This window comes from Vicia villosa, linkage group LG1 (genome assembly GCF_029867415.1).
Source record: "Vicia villosa cultivar HV-30 ecotype Madison, WI linkage group LG1, Vvil1.0, whole genome shotgun sequence".
In the NCBI taxonomy this organism is placed as follows: domain Eukaryota; kingdom Viridiplantae; phylum Streptophyta; class Magnoliopsida; order Fabales; family Fabaceae; genus Vicia; species Vicia villosa.
This window is the reverse complement of record NC_081180.1, coordinates 62,032,286-62,053,746: the sequence shown is the minus strand read 5'-3', so window position 1 is coordinate 62,053,746 and position 21,461 is coordinate 62,032,286. Positions and strand designations below refer to the sequence as shown.

The following is a 21,461-nucleotide window of genomic DNA, read 5'->3' as shown; positions in this document are numbered from 1 at the left end:
CCCGTGCATGCGCACGGGTACGTGTTGGTGCCGTGTTATTTGGGTCAACTAATAGTTTTTTGTCTACGTTAAATTTTTGTCAATATTTTTGATGTTTTCATAAATATTTATTTAAATATATTTGAATTATTTATGCCTCTTAAGCTTCCATTTTTTAGAATTGTGTTTAATCCTGTTAAGAATAATTTATTGTGTAAATTATTAATTTGTGTACCCAAAATGTAACTATGTTGTATTTATACCATTTAATAAAATGGAATGCATAAGGTACTACATGATTAAGGGTTCATGCATAACAAATATATCACGTGTGTTATAATTGTTAAAAGATATATTTAATGAATCCCAACAGTTATAGAAACTTTTTGGAAACATAATAGGATACAAAGAGTCAGTAGTGGTACACTGCATTTTGTCTCTTTTGTTTACAGACTTTAGAAGTACTTCCGAAATAGAAGGTTCCTAGGTTGTTTGTCATTTTGGAACCGTTTTAGTTACTACTTCGCAGAGCACGACAATGGGTAGGTCCGACCGCATAGTTGAAGATGGAAGGTAGTTCTATGGTTTTTTTCCATTTCTAACAGTGACACTTCGTCTTTCTTCTTGCATGTGTGTTTTGGTTCTCGATTTTTGTTGGGTACCCATTTGTGTGGTTTTGTTGTTTTTGTAGATTAACCGATTATCCCCTTGCCTTAATCACATTGCTAATAATTTTCGGTATGCATGCAGTTTCTCATCTAATGATGGCGTTGATGACATTGCAATGACTAACGAAGGAGAAGCGGCTGTTGTTGTTGGGAAATCAGACGTCCATACATCCGCAGCTGGTGCTATGAACTGGTAAATGATTTTCAATTATTGAGTTTTGAATTTAAAGGGTTCTTATTTTATTTGTTTTGTATGTTTTGATATTGTGTTTATGTTATTGCGCTTGTTTTTCATATGTAGTTGTTTAGAAGCCGATGGCTGCCAGGGAAGTGGTGAGACTGTTGCCAGAGAGTGTTTGAAGCCCAAATCGAGGAAGGCTAAATTTGTGTAAGTATTCTGTTTAGTACATTTATTTTGTGTATTTGAAAGACCGCCATTAATGTTTTTGATGATACTCCAGATATGTTAGCTCAGATGAGGAGTATGAAGGTCTGTTTGAAAAATATAGTGTAAATCAGATGAAAGTTGTACATTTATTGAAGGATCCTTGTGTCGATGACCGTAGCTCTGATTCGGGGAGTGATGAGGTAGGGGATGAAGGATATGATTTTTACCACAGTTGGAAGGTTGAGGTTATAGACGGACAGAGCATGCAGACTAATGTGCAGGTAATACTTTAGTACTGTGAGTTTTTATGCGTTTTGATATAATGGATTGGGTCAATGATTTTACTATTATATGTTTTGGTTGCAGTCTTTTCCTGCATGTGTTTCAAAACACTATCTGCTGTGGAATCAAAGAGGGATTGAGCTTATAGATGAAGATACTCGGAGGAGTTATTATGTGGAGATTGGCTGGCCAGTGCGTAACGAAAAGCCGTTTAAGAGTGAAAAATTTATGGGTGGAGGATGGCACGACTATGTGAAGGATAGGGATGTCCGAACTGGAGATACCTTGTGGTTCACCATAGAGAATCCTCCGTGACGGCTATATGTTACGTTGGTGAAGGGGTAGGGCGTTTTGGATTTGGACTTGTAATGTTGACTGTGTTTATTTTTTTGGTAATATGTATTGCCCGAACAGTATGGTTGGTTTTATTGTTGTTAATTTTTGGTCGGATAGAGGGTAAGTTTCTGGTTTTTTGGATCTTCCAGTGAATAATCATATAACAATTGTGAATTAAGTTTTTTTATGTATTAAATGATAAGATAGGTGTGTTATCGTTATGGTAGTGTTTATGTTTTGAATGAATTATTATATTATTTGCTGAAGTTCCGATAGATTAGTCTTCTTGATTAATATAAAAAGAAGTTCTAATAATACTATTACATCTAATAGCGGAAACACAATTTGTTCGTTTGGGATTTATTTTTATGTTGTAAAGTTTTTTATATTGTTGTAGTTATTTATTAGGTTTGTTTATTAGTTTTAACATAACGTTTAATGTTTGGAATTAATTTCCTATTGAAGAGAATTATGACATTAACTATTTTGGTGGCTGTAATAGAGGAATGGTCATGTGTGAGTAGTAATGGGCTTTTAGTGTCATTAGTGATGAATAGAGTAATATATTACTTAACATGAAGTAGGAAACGTTGTGTTTGTTTCTATACGTTACGTTGTTTCACTTTTTAATATAAGGTTTCTGCCCTCAAAGATTTTACGCCTAGTTTTTCAGAAGTTTGGTTGAGGAATTAGTGAAATGGGGGATAAAAGTTCAATGATTTCTGGTGGAAGGTGATTTCCTGCGTGTAAATTTGATTTGTAATGTAGACGGGATAATCAGCTAATGTTGATACACGTTCTGTTATTTCTTTTTGCATGTTCAATCGTTGATTCATGTTTTATTCGAAATTATATACTGATTCTGATTAGTCTTTGTTCAGCAGGAATGCAGGGAAGATGAAATTTGATGAAACATGGGATATGCTCATAAATGAATATCGCATAAAGAGGGTGTTGGAGGAGAGGCGGTTTCAGAATGAATGGAAAAGAAGTTGGGAATTGCTGAACATTGGGAGTGAGGTTAATATGACGTCTGGCAGTGGTCCTAGAAGAAGTGCTCGTTTATGGAGTCAAATAACTGGGAAAGAGGTTGTGGTTGAAAGTTTGACTGATGGGAAACATGATAACAGTTTGGGGAGTGGAGATGTGGCTAACAGGAGGTCTTCTCCTGTTACGATTACAAAAGAAAAGAGGAGCAGAAGGGTGGTATCCATTGATACGAAGGAAGAGGATGGATACAAATACTATTCCTCGTGTAAGGTTATTGATTCTGTCAAAGTAGCTTCTGAAAATGTGCTTGTAAGTATATTAAGTTAGTTATGTTTGGGTTAAGTTTTTTCAGAGACTCTTTTTTTTTTGAATTTCCCCTACTTCTATTTAAGTTGTATGGTTAAAGATGATATATTACATGCTATTGTTGCAGCAATTTCCTCAAGAAGTCGTCCGCAACTGCTTGGACAAGCGCTATACGCGTGTCTTGTTTCGTGATTCTGACTTCAAAAGGGTATTCAAGTGTGAGCTTCATTATTCCAAGAGGGAGTATGGAGTTGAGAGATATCTTTGGAAGGGTTGGTGCGATTTTGTTAAGGAAGGAGGCATTCAAGATGGTGACCGACTGAGGTTTGTAATATGCGATAAACCTTGTTCATCAGTGCAACCTGGAACACAAATGGTAGCTGTGGCAGTGGTCAACCGATCTCGTTGTGGATAATGCAGTTGAAATATCAGTGTGTTATGTAATGATAGTTTTAGTAATGATGGTGTGACAATAGTTATGTATTAGTGGTGGGGCTGTGGTTGTTTTATGTTTGATGGAATTTTAAGACGTATCTTTATGTTTCATGTCAGTTGTTGGATTACTCCTATAATATTTTATATGTAATATTAAGTTTATTGTGTGGTTATTATATTAATAGATGTGTTTTATTAGATAGTTTTTAATGAATCTTTCTAACCGAAATTAAATGTGAATTTATTATATTAATAGATGTGTTTTATAAGATAGTTTTTAATGAATCTTTATAACCGATATTAAATGTGAATGTTACAATATTGATACCATATATGTTTGTTGTTATATAAAAGACCAAAAACCGCATTGAATCAGGTATAGTTTGCAGTGTTTTGAGTTTCATACAAACATAAGTTGTGTCTTTGGTTTCTACTAAATGGATAAAACAGGAACTCTCATTCATTCCAGACAGATTGACTGTTTTTTAATTGCGAAAGTATGTTCACAGGTATGTACAGCAGTTTCTTGTGTAATTAAGTATTGGTATTATATTGTTTATTATGTTAAAATTGTCTCGACTCATAAATTAAGTATTGTAAATTACAAGATGTATCCTGAAATTGATCCAGAATTCACACTGAATTACAATGACGAAATAAACAAAGTTTGGACAGTGCTCAACAACCAAGGTGTCCACCATGAGTTGATCTTTAATAAAGTTGGCGATCATCCGATGATAATAAGTGGGTGGTGCTTGTTAGAAGCATATTATGCTTTTCCTGTGGGCGTTATTGTTGAATTTGGTTATTATGGGGACAATAATTTTGGAATAAACTGGTTTAAAGAAGTGGGAGATTGGGTGGATTTACCGTACTTTCACAGCCGATACACATTTGATGACAACATTCATGATCCTTACAATACTGAGTTAGGTCCTGGGTGGGATATGTTTTGTAGATGTCATAAAATCGATGCTGGTGAATGTATTGTATTTAGAGTTGATGTCCGATGTCGTTGTGCAATATGTTACGTTTATAGGTTTCCCGGATAGTATATTGCAGTAACTGACAGCTATCACTATAATTGCTTTTGAAGTTTTTTAGTGTTGATGTGTCAGTAAACCTTAAAATGGATTTAAATTTAACAATCAGTATAATAAAAGCAACAAATACAGAAATTATATATTGTCAAAGATCTCCTTGTAAACTACATTTGTAGTTGTTGTTTTAACTTTTGCATGTTGATCATGTATTAATATCTTGATTCCTTGTTTTGTTGTCACTCTTGATAGTGCAACATATATTTGTCCATGTGTAAAAACATCCCTTGGTAGGTATAGACCAACAGTATCCAAAGACTGTCCTTGGGATTTGTTAATTGTCATGGCATATGACACTATAATGGGGAACTGTCTTCTGTTGAGCTTAAACGGCCATGGGGATTGGGAAGGTGACATATCCATTTGTGGGATGTACACCCGATTGCCACAGTTCTTTCCAGCTATTATCGAAGCTTCAATAACATGTGTCCCCAATTTTGTTACTATCAACCTTGTTCCATTACATAGTCCTTCTGACTGATCAATATTCCTCATGAGCATAATTGGTGTTCCAACCTTTAACGGGTAGGCAAACCAGATGTACGGAGGGAACTGAGAAATTCTGGAGTTAGGATATTTACTACTGTGTCGTCATTGATTTCGGACTTATCAACAGTATTGGAGTTGTAGTAATCCCACATGTCTCCTGTATGAAGAATATAATGAGTTAAGTGAAATTAATATGAGAAGTTGTTTTTCGTAAAATGTAGTGAGAGAGTTGTAGACCTGGGATTAAGTCAAGGATATGATTGTTTATTTGTTCCACAATTTCTAATGTTGAAGCCAGAATTGCTCGACCCTTAAGGTATTGGATTGAATGAAAATTGTGAATTAAGTCAGGATATGTAGCATCAACAATGGCGACGATTGGGTCTTCGAACTGTGTTATCAACAGGTCAGGTGGAATTTCAAATTCTGTAACACCGTCATTGGGCTCAGATACTTTTCCTTCGCCAATTCTTAACAACCATTCAGAAAACTGTCGCATTTCATCTTTATCATCTTCGGTCGGTCCAGATTGGAGCCGCATGTTTTTGGTTAATGTTAACACTTGAACATAATTCCATATGTAAGATGCATTTATGGCAGAATGTACAATATCTGAACGGCTTCCTCGAGGGACAACAGGTAAAATCTGCCTGAAATCACCTCCAAACACAACAACTTTTCCACCAAACATCTCATTTGAGTTACCGTATTTAGACATTACGTCTCTGAGCGTTCTATCAAGTGCCTCAAACGTATGCTTGTGTGCCATTGGAGCCTCATCCCAAATAATTAGTTTAGTTTGTCTAAGCAGGTCTCCCACATAATCATTGTACTCAATTTTGCAAGTAGAATTATCGAGCGTTGGCACTGGTATCTTAAATTTTGAATGTGCAGTTCGACCTCCTGGCAACAATAATGACGCTATACCACTGGTTGCGACTGTCAGACATATATCATGCTTTGACCTTAATGTTGCCGCCAGTGTTCTCCACATGTATGTCTTACCGGTTCCACCGTAACCATGTAGGAAGAAGACTGCACCATTCTGAGACTCAACTGCGCGCATAATTTTTTGATACATCGTTGTCTGTTCATCTGGGTCAAGGTTATCATTAAGGTCTTTCAAAAAATTGGTTTTCTTCAATAGCATAATTAACGATATAGTATTATAAAATTTAGTTAATAATAATTTCAATGGTTTACCTGTAAGTCCACGAAAGAGATTTGTGAATTCTGTCTTTGTTTTGGCAATGTTATAATTGCGTTCGTCATATATCAGTCTATTACCTAATTGTTGCAGAACATATCCATCTGGATAAGGGATTGGTTTGAAATCTTTTAGTGTCCTTTTATTTTCTTGAAGCAGCTTTTCTATTTCAATCAGGGTCAAATGTTGCAATTCGGCATCTGTTAGAACCAATTATGTTTTTCAACATTATAAAAAAGAATATTATGCATTGGCTAATAGAGTGATAGATAATATAACTGCAACAATAATTTAGTATATATTGTTTAAATTTAAAGTCTCAAAAACCTGTATTTAAAGCCAATTGCCTTTGAGCATGTAGGACACCATCAGATAACAGCTGCCATGATTCCTTCCAAACGTGTGCTGGGCGATTAACAGCACCTGACAATAGCATGACCACAAATAGTTTTCGGACAAAATGTCCAGAGCCCCATTCACTGGCCTCTTTGAGTGCACCAATATATTCTTTGTCATCTTCCAGAAATCCCATGGCAAAGCATGCATCTCTAAATGTTTCATACTGGGTATTACCGACCTTGCGAATTTCTTCATAACTTTTTGGTCCCTTGACTACCGTCAACATTATCCGCAGGTAAAAAAGTTCGCCTGTTGTTGGTGGAACCCATATCAATCTTCCAATGGTGAATCCCTTTTTGCGGGGCCTCCACTCCCTTTCTTTTTTGTGGTAAACAAACTTAGATACAAATTGACCATAAGTGAGTGACTGTGCCTCAGTATACTTTGAGTTGGCAGATAGCCAACCAGTAAACATGGAATCAGTAACACTTGCATTCTCCAAAACATTTTCCATTCGATCGTGATCAGTGTAGTAAACAGCCTTTTCGCCTACCAAGTGATAAAACATACGTTTAACTGCCGGTCTTCTACCATGAATGTGAAAGGAGTAAATTCTCCAGCATGCTTCACATGGTGAGATATATCTGCAATCTAAGTATTGTTTTATTTCATCAACCGGTTCATTGTTGTTGGTTGACACCGAAGCTGTTATTTTGTCATAGCCTTTGCTAATGTATTTGAAAAGATATTTGATTGAAGTGCTCTGGTTACACCATTCCATGTTTATATGTGCGTTATATTTGAGGAGAAATCTTTTGTTATAAGGTACCACATGACGGTTGTCCAATGTGATACCATTTTTTTCAATAACGTGGGTTTTTGATCTTCTCCTATAAAGGGGATAACCTTCTGCATCAACTATAGTTTCCTCATTAAACTTCTTTGGGAAGTATTTAGAGCATTTACCATTTTTCATACAGGTTGATGTCGTGCGCGCCACTCCACATGGGCCGTGCATCATGTTAGACTTAACCAACGCATGCAACCTCGGATGAACAGCAGGGTCTGGTATTTCAGCACAGATGATGTTGTCAATGTCAGATGGTGTGGGGTATTTGCTCTGAGGATGTAAAAAAATCAAAATATGTGCGTGTGGCAATCCCCTCTTCTGAAATTCAATAGTGTACATAACTATAAATGTACCAGTTAGTTAACATGTAATTTCAATTTAGGAAGAAGAGGTTAATTAATTAAAAGAACATAAAAAGGCATACTTACAGGCCAAAACTTTCCCTAGAACATGCTTTTTGGTTATATCTGCAATGAGTTCGTCAAATTTGATTTTGAAGACTTTAGTAATAATATCGGGTCGATCGTGTGGTTGTAATCCAGTTTCGGACAAGGCACGAATAATTTCTGGCCATGTTGGATTGCAAGTAAATGTAATGAATAGGTCTGGAAAACCCAATCTACTTGAAATTGCCATTCCGTCAAAATACAGTTGATCCATATATCTTTTTCCACCAACAAAAGATGAAGGCAAGACAACTCGCTTTCCCCGCTTTTGTTGTTGTCTGCCATCATCGTTATTGCATTCATCTGTCAACCTGTTATATTTTCCCACTCTTAATTTTGATTGATTATTTCGCAACCAGTTCAACCTTTCAGATTCCATCATACAATAACCATCGACCAAGAACTGTTGAAATAGACGTCGTGAGTGTAGCAAAGTTTTTGCCTCCTCGCTACGGTCTTGTAACCTGTATGAAAGCCAGTCCTTGATGCTCTGACAATTTTGGCGGGTAACCTCAGTTTCATGGCGATATCTATGCAATATATTTTTCCTATAACCATCTTCACCATACGCAAATATGAGAGGGTATTGATATGCCAAATATGCTGGATGAAACTCATCAATACGTTGCAAACCACCGTTGCGTGCTTGAATAATAATGTCCCTATTACAAGCAGAATCAATGTCTCCCACAATTAGTGCAGCAACTTCTGAAACCGTTGGTCTGTTATACACGCGTCCATCCTCAGATCTATCACATATAACCCTCAGTTTTAAGTCTAAGAATGCATTATCTTCCAGGACATCCCTTGCCATTCTAAAGACTTTTGCATGAATATTGAACTCATCTAACATGATCTTCAAATTATGGACAGTGTTCTCGTCAATTTCAGTATTGTCACTACACATTTTATGCGACGTTAAAAAAAATATAGGTAATGATCACGAAGACCTTAACTATTTGTGGAATATTACAAATACCTGAAACACTTCATTCTATTAGTAACTTCATTATCTGTGTCATAAATATATAGCTGAGCATATTGCGGACGGTCTCCATTTTCTGGTATTAGAGTACCTATTCGATGACAGGTTTGACCGTGCAGTCTCAAAGTTGGTGGTCCTCCTTTCTTTGAATATGTGGTGTCAAATTTCATTCCAGGAGAAGTAAACGAAAACATTGAGTTGTATGATCGAATATTATTTCGATAATTTTTGCTCTCGATAGATGTTTTGTTAAACAGCAGATGTCTCAACAGTGGAGGTGCCTCTTGAAGTAAAGGTACAACAATTTTACCACCGCGACAACAGCGATGGAATGTGGGAACATGTCCCTTTTTGGTTTTACTGGCACGTTCTTGAAGCCACATGTGTGCATGACAATATGTACATTCCCATATTTGATCCCCTATATCAGAATATTCTGTAGATTTATAAATTATCATATTGTCAGTAGTGATCTAGAAATTTGATATGCCGTTGAAATGTTTAGTCTTTGTAATATTACCTTGTAAATTTGAATCTGCTAACGGTGCTTGTTCCATATCATCTTCAGAGTCAGAAGTATTGGATGAGCTGCATTCATCCTCGGAGTTAGACAGTGGCACTTGGGAATACTGTGTTTCAGGTTGTATGACAGAAAACTTTCTATTCTCTAATATAAGCCTTCTTTTCTTGCGAGCATCAATTTAATGAGCTCTATCTTCTACATTTGGAATAGAAACTGGGGAGACTGTACTTGGGGATGGGGCACTGGTAGGATGACCAAAGGATGATTTCTTATTTTGCAATATCAGCCTTCTTTTCTTCCTTGCATCACTTACATCAGTTTTATCTACCAAGTTTCGAGAATGATCTGATTCAGTGCATTGGGCATCTCTCTTCTCCTTCATTCTAAGTCTTCTACTTTGTCTAGCAATAGAAGAGTTAGTATGACTGGTTTCTTCATTAGTTTCTACCATATTTCCTAAAGTTAGCTACAAATTAGATCAATTCCAATTACAATATTAAACTGTATGAATTCTACAATATAAAACAATATGGATTCACATTACTCAAGTGATAACAGCTGTTATGAAACAAACAGATATAATATTAATGGGGTATGTTGGAAAGTTCATTGGGATAAGGCAATAAGTGAAGCATTATCTGCTATATACTTTATACAATGCAAATGGAAGGTCTTGTCATTATAATTTCAAAACGTTATGCACAATCTTTATATTACCTATTATAACAGTCTTTATTAATGAGAACATGAATGGACATTAACATATTTCTAACTCTTATGTGTACCTTTATTTAACTAAGTTGGTGATCCCATTCAATCCAATTGAAACAGGTGCTTGGATAAATGTCAACAATTATAAGAGAATACATACAATGTCATATGCGCAGCTATATTAATTTTGATTATTTATAACATTCAACGGAGCATTTTGTCAGGGCAGGTTAGCTGTGTTGATTTCTCAGCATAATTGAAAGTTCAATTTCATGTTAGGAACTTTTTAATACGTTTATGACATTCAACGGAGAATTTGGTCGGTGCATGCTAGTTCTGTGGACTTCTCAGTAAAAATGAAAGTTCATTTTCACGTGAGTAACTCTTGAATAAGGTTTATGCGTCTATTACCCGTGTAGTCGTAACCAATATCGCAAATTGTGGTCGTTATTAGTTGTGACAATATGTTTTTACAATAGCATGTAATGCTACTTTGGATATTGGAAATGAGTAAAAAACAAAGAATATCATAGCAATTGAATAGATGATTAAGGAAAAACAGAAAAGTCTTATATTAACATAACAGAAATTAAATTACATAGTTGTTACCAAACCAAAAGAAACAGACTTACAAGTCCACACCATGAAACAAAAACACACCCAAACACACTTAAAATTATGAAGGAACTACTAATCTATCTTCTCTATTTTTATAATTTTCTTTAACTTGTTTGATGAAAGTTCTCCATCACACGTGCCATCCGAGGTTGTTGACTCGCTTGATACGCCTGGAAAGTGTCTTTTTCCAGTTGGAGTAATTGGATCTGTGCTGTGCGTTGAACTCACATCAAGATCCTGATACATAAGTGAAGAAACATCACCAAATTAATATTCAACAGTACATTAAAAGTGGAGTATATTTCAGTACAGTAAACGTCCTTACGACAACAAAATTAGGTTCCGATCTAATAGTGGTAATTGCTTCGAAAGCAGCTGGTTTCATCTACAAATCATTCGAAAGATAGTACAAAATCATAATATGCGCAAAGTCAGTTTACAATGATTTTATGTTGCATTACACGTGCAAAGATTAAATTCAAATACTTCATCTGTGTCAAACTGATCAGCAAGCTCTTTCACAAAAGGGTCATTCTTCAATAGCATAACGACAGAGGCATTCTTCCAACGTGGTTGCCACTTAACTTTGAAAGCCATCTTGCAATCCAACATCTGATCCAATACCAGTGGGAATTCCAAGGGATCATGAATGCCAGCCTGTAGGAGATTGCAAGACAAAGATCAGTTAACTCTGGCATAATTGTCTATGTTTTTCCAACGGTATGTAAACGGAAATTCCTTAATCATTGTATGACGCAGCTGAGAAGCAGACAATCCCAAAAGTAACTCACACTCTCGGTCCCAAAATAAAAAGTTACAGCTATTCCCGGCATGAGTAACCTCAATCTCAATCTTATACCTACATTCACAGTATACATAGAACTCAAAAAGATCATGTTCAGTACCTTGACAAACACACATATAAATGGAATAACATAAAACATGTGACAACGATGTTAACCTAAAAATCTTTGCCTCAGTGAAATGTCCAGCCTCACACTCAAACGGAGCTCTGTCACCACGCGCAATACATGAGCAAGCATGACAACCACGATAATACCAGCCATACGGAGAGGCAACCAGCATTTTAGTTTCTCCCACAGTCGCACAAAATGTAATCTGCAATTATTATGAAACCAAAAGATAATACGATACACAGTCAAATGCAACGAAAAAATGGAAATATATACTAAATCAGAATAAAAGGCCAACAACTTCCAAACATACAGTTCTGAGTTTTATAATATCCCCAATAGGCATTACAACAGCCTTTGAAAGCAATTTCTGTACAAGAGTCATCTGTTGATTTTCAGAGTTCTGTGCTGAAAGCTGTGAATTGGAACCCTCCTGGCCAGACAACGTAATCATGGAATCCTTTGGAAAACTGTCAAAGGAAGACAGTAATGAAACAATCACATTGCATAAAAATTAAAACCACACAAGAGCAAATCCAGGGAGCATACCTTTCTATAAACTCTTTCATCGGCAGCAAATCAATATTCAGACCAAGGACGGTAACATTAAACGTGTTTGTCACGGACAGTGGAAACTTGCCTATTCAAATAGAATGTTACATAACCATCTGTATCAAAATAAAAGGATATCTAACACCACACTTGATCAATTACTAACCCTGTTCCTTGACTTTAACATATTGAATCATGACAAATATAGGACCCGAATCATCTCCGCGCTCCTACTTGAACTTCATGAATTGTTCAGCATAGGATTCCCACAGCGTGCAATTGATAGTATTCTCACTGAAGAAATAATACAAACCATGACATCTACATAGTCACATAACATATGTTCGACAAATTACACAAAAAATATGAATACAAACCCCCCGTCACGCAGCATCATGTTAATCTGCTGCTTCCGGGCACCTGTTGTTGTCTGTGAATACCCAATACTTTCCACCATACCAATGACATCTAAAACACATACAGCCAAAAAACCTTAAAATGAAACAACACATAAAAAACAAATCCACTAAAACAGAATAGAGATAAAATATTCAACCTATTAGCACATCCTTGTTAAAGTTGTCGTTTATTATATCAGTAAATTTAGTAAACACCAACGGCTTTGGAGGTATTTCAGCGTTGTTATCATCCATAACAGTAGTGCCAGCAGTAAACTTCAACATAAACTTATGAGACGAAGGTCTGAAAGCCGCAACATTAGCCTGAACCTTAAAATTGGAAACAGTGTAACTATGATCCAAGACCATTTTTTCAGAAAAAAGAGATACATGAGGTGCAGGAACAACAACATGTATGTCACCACCCTGGAAAAATCATTAAAATCAAACATACAACAAACCAGAAACAATATATGTAAAAAAAAACCGAACATTTCACTTCATTACCGATACATCAACAAAGATCATCTCAAAATGCTCCCTCTTGTTTGAAACAACTGTCCATTTGCGGTGCACACGAACAGAAACTTTCCAAAGTTCTTTGCTGTCATTGATGTCACATATTTTTGCTAATGGTCGTGCCATAACGAACACGGGTATGATACTGCAGAAAAGTGTAGCCAACCAATACTATAAATAACAAAGCCATGCAGGAGTTACAAGCTATTCATTCCACTCTTCATTACATAACCATAACCGATGGTGAAGCTGAATGGAAAGAACCATATAAAGTCCTCATTAAGCATAGAAGCTGCATGGACAAACCGAACTAAATGCCAATTATATGAGACATCAATGGTGGAATATGGAAGCATAGAAGCTGCATGGACAAACCGAACTTAATGTCAATTATATGAGACATCAATGGTGGAATATGGAACAACATACCTTCATTAATCATCAAATGAGACACATGGCGCATGAAGAAGAAAGAAATTCTGCTCTAAGACTAAGCCACTTGGCAGCACCACATTGAAAGTTCAAAAAGATAGAACTTTCTTATATTATAGATATATACTCCCTTGTAAAAGATATTCTAGTTGAGAAACGTGTGGTTCTTAAAAAAAATAATTAAATGTATTGATTTAAATGAAGAAATTAATACATTTACTAAAGTACTCCTATTAAATTTTTATATTTATTTCAGTTTATTATTATTTAAAATCCACATATTATTTATTTTATTTTTTATACAGTACTCATATGTTAATTTGATGCAAGGATATAAATTATACATGTGACATTTGATATTTTTTCAATATACCTACTTATACACAAATAAAGGGGGTTCCAAAACATTGATGAGTGAATTTTTTTTTTAAACTGAAGGTGGGCTGGCCACCATAAAATATATTGAAGAAAAAGATATTACAGGGAAAGAGAGAAAGGGGGGACCAAACCAGTGAGTAATTCTATAAAAAGGAAGACCTATAGAGTTTTTAGCTAACTCCGCAAGAATGTCTCTATGAACAACTTCCCACCAAGTAAAATCATTAACATGTAATCCTAAGTTAGCGAGTCTATCCGCACAATGATTCCCCTCCCTAAAAATATGAGTTACCAAAAAATTAATATTCCTAGAATGATGAAGGACATTTTCCCATCTATTCCGAATAGCCCAAGGAACGATAAACGGTTTGGAGAAAGCTAACACCACCAGCTTCGAGTCTGTTTCGATCCATAAATTGTTCCAATTTTTCTGCTTTGCTATCTCAATAGCCAAGATGGCTCCAACAAGCTCAGCCACAAACGCGTTCCCATGCCCGATCCGATTGGAAAAGCTCCCAAGATGATTACCTGCGTGATCTCTAAAGATACCCCCGCAAGCCGCAATCTGAGGTGTTCCCGCCGACGTCCCATCAGTGTTGCATTTAATCCAGTGTAGAACAGGAGGATGCCACAAAAACTCCTTAACTATTATAGTCTTGGGAGGATTCAGCTTAATGTTAAAACTCATAAGCAGCTGAAAATCCAAAATAGAGTTTGAACCAGATTTCGGGGTAGCCTTACCGGTAAACGCAGCCTGAACCTTGACCATGTTTAAAGCGTTAGTCCAAGGAATGGTTTTGTCATCAAACCGTCTCAGGTTTCGAGCCTTCCAAACAGTGTTAACAATGCTAATACTTGCAGCCATAAAAACCAACATACTCTGATCAGAATCTAGCTTTCTATAAGCACTCCAGATATCCGAAAAAGATGAAATAGACTGCGACAAATTCGTGGAAACAAAATTCCAAAGTCTGACTACAAAAGGGCAGGAGAAAAATAAATGCTCCGCAGTTTTGCTTGTAGCGCTGCAAAGATTACAAATAGAAGGAAGTTGGATACCTCTCATCATCAAATTGTCATCAGTCGGCACTTTATTATGCAACAGCCGCCAGAAAAGCAAAGAATTCGATGCCGGAATAAAAGCATTCCATATTAGCTTTCCCCACCCGACCGCGCTGTAGGTTCCAGACTTGAATTTAAAAGCTTCTTTCAAGGAGAGAATTCCATCCGCTGCAGGAGTCCAAATGTATTGATCATCTTTATCTACACTAGGCAGGTGAACATTAGACAGTAAGTTATCCAAGGTTGGAAACAAAATATGGATATCATTAGGGAGCTTCCATTGACGATTCTGAATATACGCTTCTGCCTTGTCTTTTACAAAAGGGTGCAAAAGGTCGGTTATGTTAAGAGAATCTATCACACAAGAACCATTCCAAAAGTCAGACCAGAATTTAAAATTTTTACCATTGCCTATGAGCCAACCAGAGTTGCTGCTAACCTCTGCCCAAGAAGCCCTCATACTGCTCCACAGAGATGAGAAAATGTGGTACGAGATCGGTTTATTGTCCCGCATCACTCTAGCACGAAGTAAGCTAGCCCACTGCTCCTGAGAACTTACTAAATCCCAGCACTGTTTCAAATTGGCAGCCTCATTTAGAGTAACCAGAGACCTAATCCCCAAGCCTCCCTCGTCATAAGGTCTACAACACTTATCCCATGCTACCGTGACCAGCTTGCGACTATCACTTTCCCCACTCCAAATGAAATTACGCGACCATTTATGAATGTTCTTTAAGACCGAAGAGGGCCAAGAGTAAATTAGCATTGTGTGCAATAACATACTCTGAATCACCGATTTAACAAGAACCAATCTGCCAGCCATAGATAATAAGCTAGCTTTCCACGCCGACAATTTATTCCTAATGCGGTCTGCTATACCTTGAAAGTGTATTGGTTTAGGCCTTCCCCGGAAAATTGGAGCTCCGAGGTATGTGAAAGGAACCTGCCCCGTGTTGAATCCAAGGCAAGAGGCAATGTGCAAATGCCTTTGAATGGGTAACGATCCTGCAAAGATGGTAGACTTTGAAGGATTCACCCTCTGACCCAACACCACAGCATACCTTTGAAAAAGATTGATTAGAGCCTCAATAGAACCCTTGTCGCCTTTACAAAACACCATAATATCGTCCGCGTAGAGCACATGGGAAGGCACAAATGAGTCTCGGGTTGCCTTAATCTGCCTAACCTTTTTGTTCTCCACCAACTTAGACAACCCTCTACTTAAAACATCTTCTGCCAAACAGAATAGAAGAGGTGATAACGGATCTCTCTGCCGCACCCCCCTTGTGCAAGAGAAAAAACCAGCAAGCGAACCATTTATTGAAACAGAAATAACAGCGGAGTGAAGAATAACATTAATCCACTTGCAGAATTTTTCGTCAAATCCAAATGCTTTGAGGACATTAATCAAGAATTCCCAGTTAAGGGTATCAAAAGCCTTTGCAACGTCAACTTTGATGGCGAGATTCCCTTGCTTGCATTTGTTTGGAAGGAGGTTGATAGCTTCGGAAGTGACGCAGACACAGTCCTTGATATTCCGACCTCTAATGAAAGCGCATTGCTCGGCAGAAACGATGGACGGCATGAGCAAGGCTAACCTATCCGCAAGAATTTTGGTAATAATTTTGTGTTTGAAGTTTGCAATGGCAATCGGTCGGTACTGCTCAATTGACTCCGCATTAGGAATTTTAGGAATAAGAACCAGAGTGTTGCTGTTGTAGTTAGGTGTAATCCATCCATCCTGAAAAAACTGTAAAGTAGCAGCGAGCACCTCTTCTTTAATAATGCTCCAGTATTTTTGAAAAAAGAAACCGCTAAAACCGTCCGGGCCCGGGGCACTATCCTTATCCAAGCTCATAACAGCATTGTAAACTTCCTCCATAGAAGGCAACTTTGTTAACTCTGTGTTGTTCTCTTGGTTCAACAAGTGAGGGATAACCTCATCAATCAAACTATTATCCTGCAAAACAGAGAGATTATTATTAAAGAGGTTAGTGTAATACGAGACCACATGCTCCGCAATACGATCCCTATCAGTAATTAGGTACCCATCCACTCTTAGGCAAGATATTTTCTTGGTACTTTGTCTGATTTTAGCGATCCTGTGAAAAAACCGCGTGTTCCTGTCGCCATCTACCTTCCACTTTACATGAGCCTTCTCCTTCCAAAATATTTCTTCTCTTTGAAGAGCAATATCCAACTCTGCCTGGGCGCCCCTTTCTATAGTATCCAGAGCATCCGAGGGGCCATTCTCTAGAATCTTGGCTTGAATCAAATTGAGGCCATCTTCAGCTTTTTTCACATTGTCATTGATATTACCAAAAGTAGATTTGTTCCATTCTTTGAGTCTAGACTTTAGAATCTGAAGTTTTCTTTGAAGAATAAACATAGGGCAGCCCACCACTCTAGTTTTCCAAACAACATAAATTACCTCTTCACATCTAGGGTCGGAAGCCCAGGTTTGCAGGAATTTAAAGCTGGAGGCAACCTTGTCTTCCCTCAAAACAAATTCAAAAATAATCGGAAAATGGTCAGATTTATTTCTGGGTAATGTTCTGCAAGAATTGTTGGACCAATAATCCAGCCAACTATGGTTACAAATGGTTCTATCTAGACGTCTTTCTATGTGGAGATTTCCTTTTCTGCCATTCTTCCAAGTGAAGAAAGCCCCTGCCGTAGGAAGGTGCACCAGAGAGTTTTGATCTGTCCAATTATTGAAATCTTCAATCGGAGGTCTAGCCGGAGTTATAGAACCCTTGTGCTCATGCGCTCCCAGAGTACAATTAAAATCACCAATGGCTGCCCAAGGGATCTTGAATTGATTATACAGAAGAGAAAGGTTTTGCCAAAGAGACCTACGCATCACCAGATTAGTAGAAGCATAAACAGCTGAGATACCAAAAGTGTTATCTTGGTTTTTGATGAGAAAAGAGACTTGTTGATTATCTATAGCAACAATTTGAGGTTCGATGTCCAAACGGCAGCAGCACCAAAGATTAGGATCTAAGCCATCCCTTTCATTCACAGCAAATAGCTTAAGACCTAATCTATGGAGCCACCTAAAAGGAAAATTCTTAACTTCCATCCACGGTTCAGAAATGAAAACAAAATCCGGATGATTAACACGAATGAGCCTTTTTAAAGCTAATTTTGTGGGAGAGTTAGCTATACCTCTCACATTCCAAAAGAGGCACTTCATGGGCACTTCCTTGCAGGTCCTGCTTGAGACCTTGGAACATTCTTTGCTTTGTTTCTCGCTGCCTGTTTCTTCTTAAGAATGGATACTGCATTTTTGAAAACTATAGATACTTTTTCGGCGACATCAACTTACCTCTAGAATCCCATTTAGAGAAAAAATACTTACCTCTAAAACAAGAACAATGATATTTTGACACCAAATATTACACCTACATCGTATTTACTGTTCATAAATCCAATGAACAATAATTTTTTTATTTTGACTTTTTATAATTTTGTATAATAAAAAAATTTTGATTAATAGTATATAAAAATTTGGTTAATATAGTTTAAAATTTGGTTATCGAGTATTCTAACATCAAATATTAAATCTTACGTAGTAAATCAACTTTGATTAATATTGTGTATAAAGTTGATTAATCCAATTCATAATTTAGTTATTGAGTTCTCAAAATTAAAATAAAAAAATAAATAGTAAAATAAAGTTGGTTAATGACATGTAAAATTTGATTAATACATTTTATAATTTAGTGTTAGAATATGGTTAATAGTGTGTATTTAATTGATTAATTAAGTAGTGAAAGTGGTTAATGAATTATAAGTAAAATAAATGGTTAATGATATATAATTTTGTGATTAATATAATTGTGAGGTTGGTTAACGACACATCCTTATATTTATGTTATAAAATAAATTTTAAAAGTAAATTTATTTTTTAAAAAAAAATCTTTTTTATAAATGATATTATTTTAATAAAAAATTACTATTCATCATATAAATACGGTGAACAGTATATACGATGTAGTATTTGGTGTCATATTTTGGTGTCAAGATAGCGTTGCTCTTCAAATAATCAGTTTACAATAACAAACACCATTCACCATAAAGAGCAGAGCATACCCCAAAGTCTTCATTGAAATATCATAATTTAAATGAACTAACATACTACACAATAAATATTAAACTTCACTTAAAATCAAGCAGCAACTAGAATTTTTATGTCAAAAATTGACTGAAAATTTATGGTGTAAATTTCATGTTGGTGATAACTCTTCTTATACATATAATTTTAGTATCTTTTGAGTAATATTTACTTTATATTAAGTTTTAGTTAGATTTATCTAACAAATTATTTCTTTTTAGTCTTTTATCAATGGAGTGTTTTGGCATTTCTTTTTAGTCTTTTATCAATGGAGTGTTTTGGCATTTTTATTTACCTATTAACAAAATAATTCTCATAATTTTGTTTTAGTTCATAAGTTTAGATTCAGTTTATGGTTTGAGATATAAATTTATTAATAAAGTTATGAATTTATTAAAGCGCATTCTAATAAGAAAAAAGTCAAAATTTGGTAATCAAGAGACATGTTCCTTGTGCGATATTTTAAGATTAGGGGAAATACCAACCATTGTTCTCAGGGTAATGATTAAGATTTTAAAATAATAAACTTATCTCGGTAATTTGTGTATTTAATGCCTTAAAAATTGAAATATTAAATTTTCTAGAATATATTTTTTTTAGAATACTTAGGGTCTGTTTGAAATAGTTTTTGTTTTTAGTTTTTAAAAACTGAAAAGTAAAAATCAAAACACAATTTAGCCATTTCAGTTTTTTGCTTTTAAAAACTGAAAAATTGTGAAGAGTTTTTAAAAACACATTTGTAAAATATTATATTCAAACAAGTTTTTAGTTTTTAAATTTTCAAAAACTAAAATAGAGTTTTTAAAAAGCCTTTCAAACAGGCCCTTAATCATTGTCCTGAAGGTACTAGTTAGCAAGACCCTAAGAATATATAGACTTATATGGGTCTCAATAAAGAGATACCGGTTGCAAACGTGAGCTAAATTCATAGCTACAACATTTATAATTACATTGAAATTTAAAAAGGTGAAAAATGCAATTTACTTTAATGATCCAATTAATCTTTTATAATGTCAAGGATATGCTATTAATAAGTTGTCCTTAGCAAAATTTGAGTTAAAAATCAGGAGTCCATGTTGCATTCGTTTGGGGGATATCTATTGGACAGTAAAGAACTCATTTAGGAAGATCTCGGAGACTGTTCATTATGTGAAAATCTGGAGCAAGGATCATCTCCAGCTGATTGCCTTCTGCCAACCATTCAGCCCTTAATCTAATGGCTTAAAAGTTTTGAAATAATGTAATAAAAGTAAATATATTATTTTCAAAAAAAATGAATGGTGTAAATTGTGGCAGTACCAAGAGCATGAGAGAAACTGCTGAAGAGAATCCAGATCCGAAAATCATACATGTTTTAAACATCATTCAACTTTGAAGGAGAGAGGTTTGTGGAGATTCAATTTAAATGGAAGGGTTATGTTATCAACTTGGTTAATATCTATTCGTTTTAGCATATCACTAATAAAATAAAATTATAGAAAAAGTTGATTGAATTTCAAAGTCAAATCCCAGTTGGAGAATTGTGTATCGGAGGAGATTTTAACTCCATCAAATCTAGAGGAGGAAGGAAAGGATATCGCTTTCACTCAAATGCTTCGGAGATGAACAAAGTTGCAGTTTTTATTTCCCAACGGTGGGAAGTAAGTTTGCCTAGTTCAACTCTTCTGGTTCCTCAAAGACCATTGTCCAATTTGGATTAGGGCTAATACTTTTAGTTTGGGTCCCAAGCCGTTTAAATTTTTCTCGACTTGGACAGAAAACTCAATTTTTAAGTCCATTATGGAAGAAAGATGGAACAGTTCAATAATTCATAGCAAAAAAAACTCTTTGTTTTTAAAGAAAAGCTTTAGATATTAAAGGAAAGGTTGAGGATTTAGAACATTGAGGTATTCGGGAAAATTGATTTGGATGTTGAAAAACCTGTTAACGAATTGAATGTCGTGAATAAAAAGTTGGAAGCCGATCCTAAGCAAGTTCACCAGGATGTATCTGTTAGAAGGGTGGATGCGCAAAACTGGGTTTGGCGTAAATAGCATTGGCAAGGACTGATTCTAAAACCAAAATCAAGATGCAAATGGTTGAAGGAGGGTGATAAAACTCTAAGTTTATTCACTCATTCATGAGAATTAGGTACCGTTGTAATGGTATTGTTGCCCTCAAATCCAACAATAATCTGATCTAGGATGTCGATAGAATCAAGTTACTTGCGTTCAATCATTTCAAAAGTCATTTTCAAGAGCCAGATTTTTCAAGGCCAATGCTAGAGTGGGTAGCGTTCAATCAACTCAATTTAGAAGATAACACATTTCTCAAATCTCTATTCTTAGTGACAGAAATAAAAGAAGTCATTTTGATCTCTTTAGTGGATAAAAGTCTGAGTCCGAACAAATTAACTATGTTTTTTTAAGTATGCTAGGATATTATTAAGTTGGAT

At 35.7% G+C, this 21,461-nt stretch overlaps 4 protein-coding genes across 4 annotated transcripts; 1 reads left to right on the top strand and 3 right to left on the bottom strand.

The window, feature by feature from the left end:
• The first annotated feature begins 613 nt into the window (after positions 1-613).
• On the top strand, positions 614-1,767 carry LOC131607539 (uncharacterized). The gene is made up of 4 exons (XM_058879535.1): positions 614-840; positions 949-1,035; positions 1,109-1,316; positions 1,402-1,767. The coding sequence occupies exons 1-4, from the start codon at positions 764-766 to the stop codon at positions 1,630-1,632; spliced, it is 603 nt and encodes a 200-aa protein (XP_058735518.1). The 5' UTR covers positions 614-763; the 3' UTR covers positions 1,633-1,767.
• Positions 1,768-4,562: 2,795 nt separating this feature from the next.
• LOC131644042 (uncharacterized) lies at positions 4,563-4,979 on the bottom strand. The gene has a single exon (XM_058914433.1). It carries the CDS (start codon positions 4,977-4,979, stop codon positions 4,563-4,565), a length of 417 nt encoding a protein of 138 aa, XP_058770416.1.
• Positions 4,980-5,002: 23 nt separating this feature from the next.
• Positions 5,003-11,249, bottom strand: LOC131644033 (uncharacterized). Its single transcript, XM_058914421.1, has 10 exons — positions 11,139-11,249; positions 10,978-11,037; positions 10,821-10,889; positions 9,523-9,789; positions 9,321-9,429; positions 8,795-9,236; positions 7,798-8,714; positions 6,508-7,710; positions 5,211-6,380; positions 5,003-5,130 (listed from the first exon to the last, which is right to left on the bottom strand). Exons 1-10 carry the CDS (start codon positions 11,247-11,249, stop codon positions 5,003-5,005), a joined length of 4,476 nt encoding a protein of 1,491 aa, XP_058770404.1.
• A 597-nt stretch (positions 11,250-11,846) lies between these two features.
• On the bottom strand, positions 11,847-18,106 carry LOC131644024 (uncharacterized). Its single transcript, XM_058914410.1, has 8 exons — positions 14,005-18,106; positions 13,300-13,396; positions 13,024-13,180; positions 12,675-12,942; positions 12,496-12,586; positions 12,432-12,439; positions 12,116-12,206; positions 11,847-12,036 (listed from the first exon to the last, which is right to left on the bottom strand). Exons 1-8 carry the CDS (start codon positions 18,104-18,106, stop codon positions 11,847-11,849), a joined length of 5,004 nt encoding a protein of 1,667 aa, XP_058770393.1.
• Positions 18,107-21,461: the final 3,355 nt, after the last annotated feature.

Bases quoted from the DNA above. Each gene is read 5' to 3' on its own strand.
- LOC131607539 (XM_058879535.1), top strand. From the start codon at position 764: ATGACTAACGAAGGAGAAGCGGCTGTTGTTGTTGGGAAATCAGACGTC. The intron at 1,036-1,108 runs GTAAGTATTCTG...ATGATACTCCAG, and splicing joins TCGAGGAAGGCTAAATTTGT to ATATGTTAGCTCAGATGAGG. The intron at 1,317-1,401 runs GTAATACTTTAG...TTTTGGTTGCAG, and splicing joins GCATGCAGACTAATGTGCAG to TCTTTTCCTGCATGTGTTTC.
- LOC131644042 (XM_058914433.1), bottom strand. From the start codon at position 4,979: ATGAGGAATATTGATCAGTCAGAAGGACTATGTAATGGAACAAGGTTG.
- LOC131644033 (XM_058914421.1), bottom strand. From the start codon at position 11,249: ATGGCTTTCAAAGTTAAGTGGCAACCACGTTGGAAGAATGCCTCTGTC. The intron at 9,237-9,320 runs GTAATATTACAA...ATAAATCTACAG, and splicing joins AGCAGATTCAAATTTACAAG to AATATTCTGATATAGGGGAT. The intron at 7,711-7,797 runs GTAAGTATGCCT...GTACATTTATAG, and splicing joins TCTAGGGAAAGTTTTGGCCT to TTATGTACACTATTGAATTT.
- LOC131644024 (XM_058914410.1), bottom strand. From the start codon at position 18,106: ATGAAGTGCCTCTTTTGGAATGTGAGAGGTATAGCTAACTCTCCCACA. The intron at 13,181-13,299 runs GTTCTTTCCATT...ACTTTTCTGCAG, and splicing joins CTTAATGAGGACTTTATATG to TATCATACCCGTGTTCGTTA. The intron at 12,943-13,023 runs GTAATGAAGTGA...TGATTTTTCCAG, and splicing joins TGATCTTTGTTGATGTATCG to GGTGGTGACATACATGTTGT.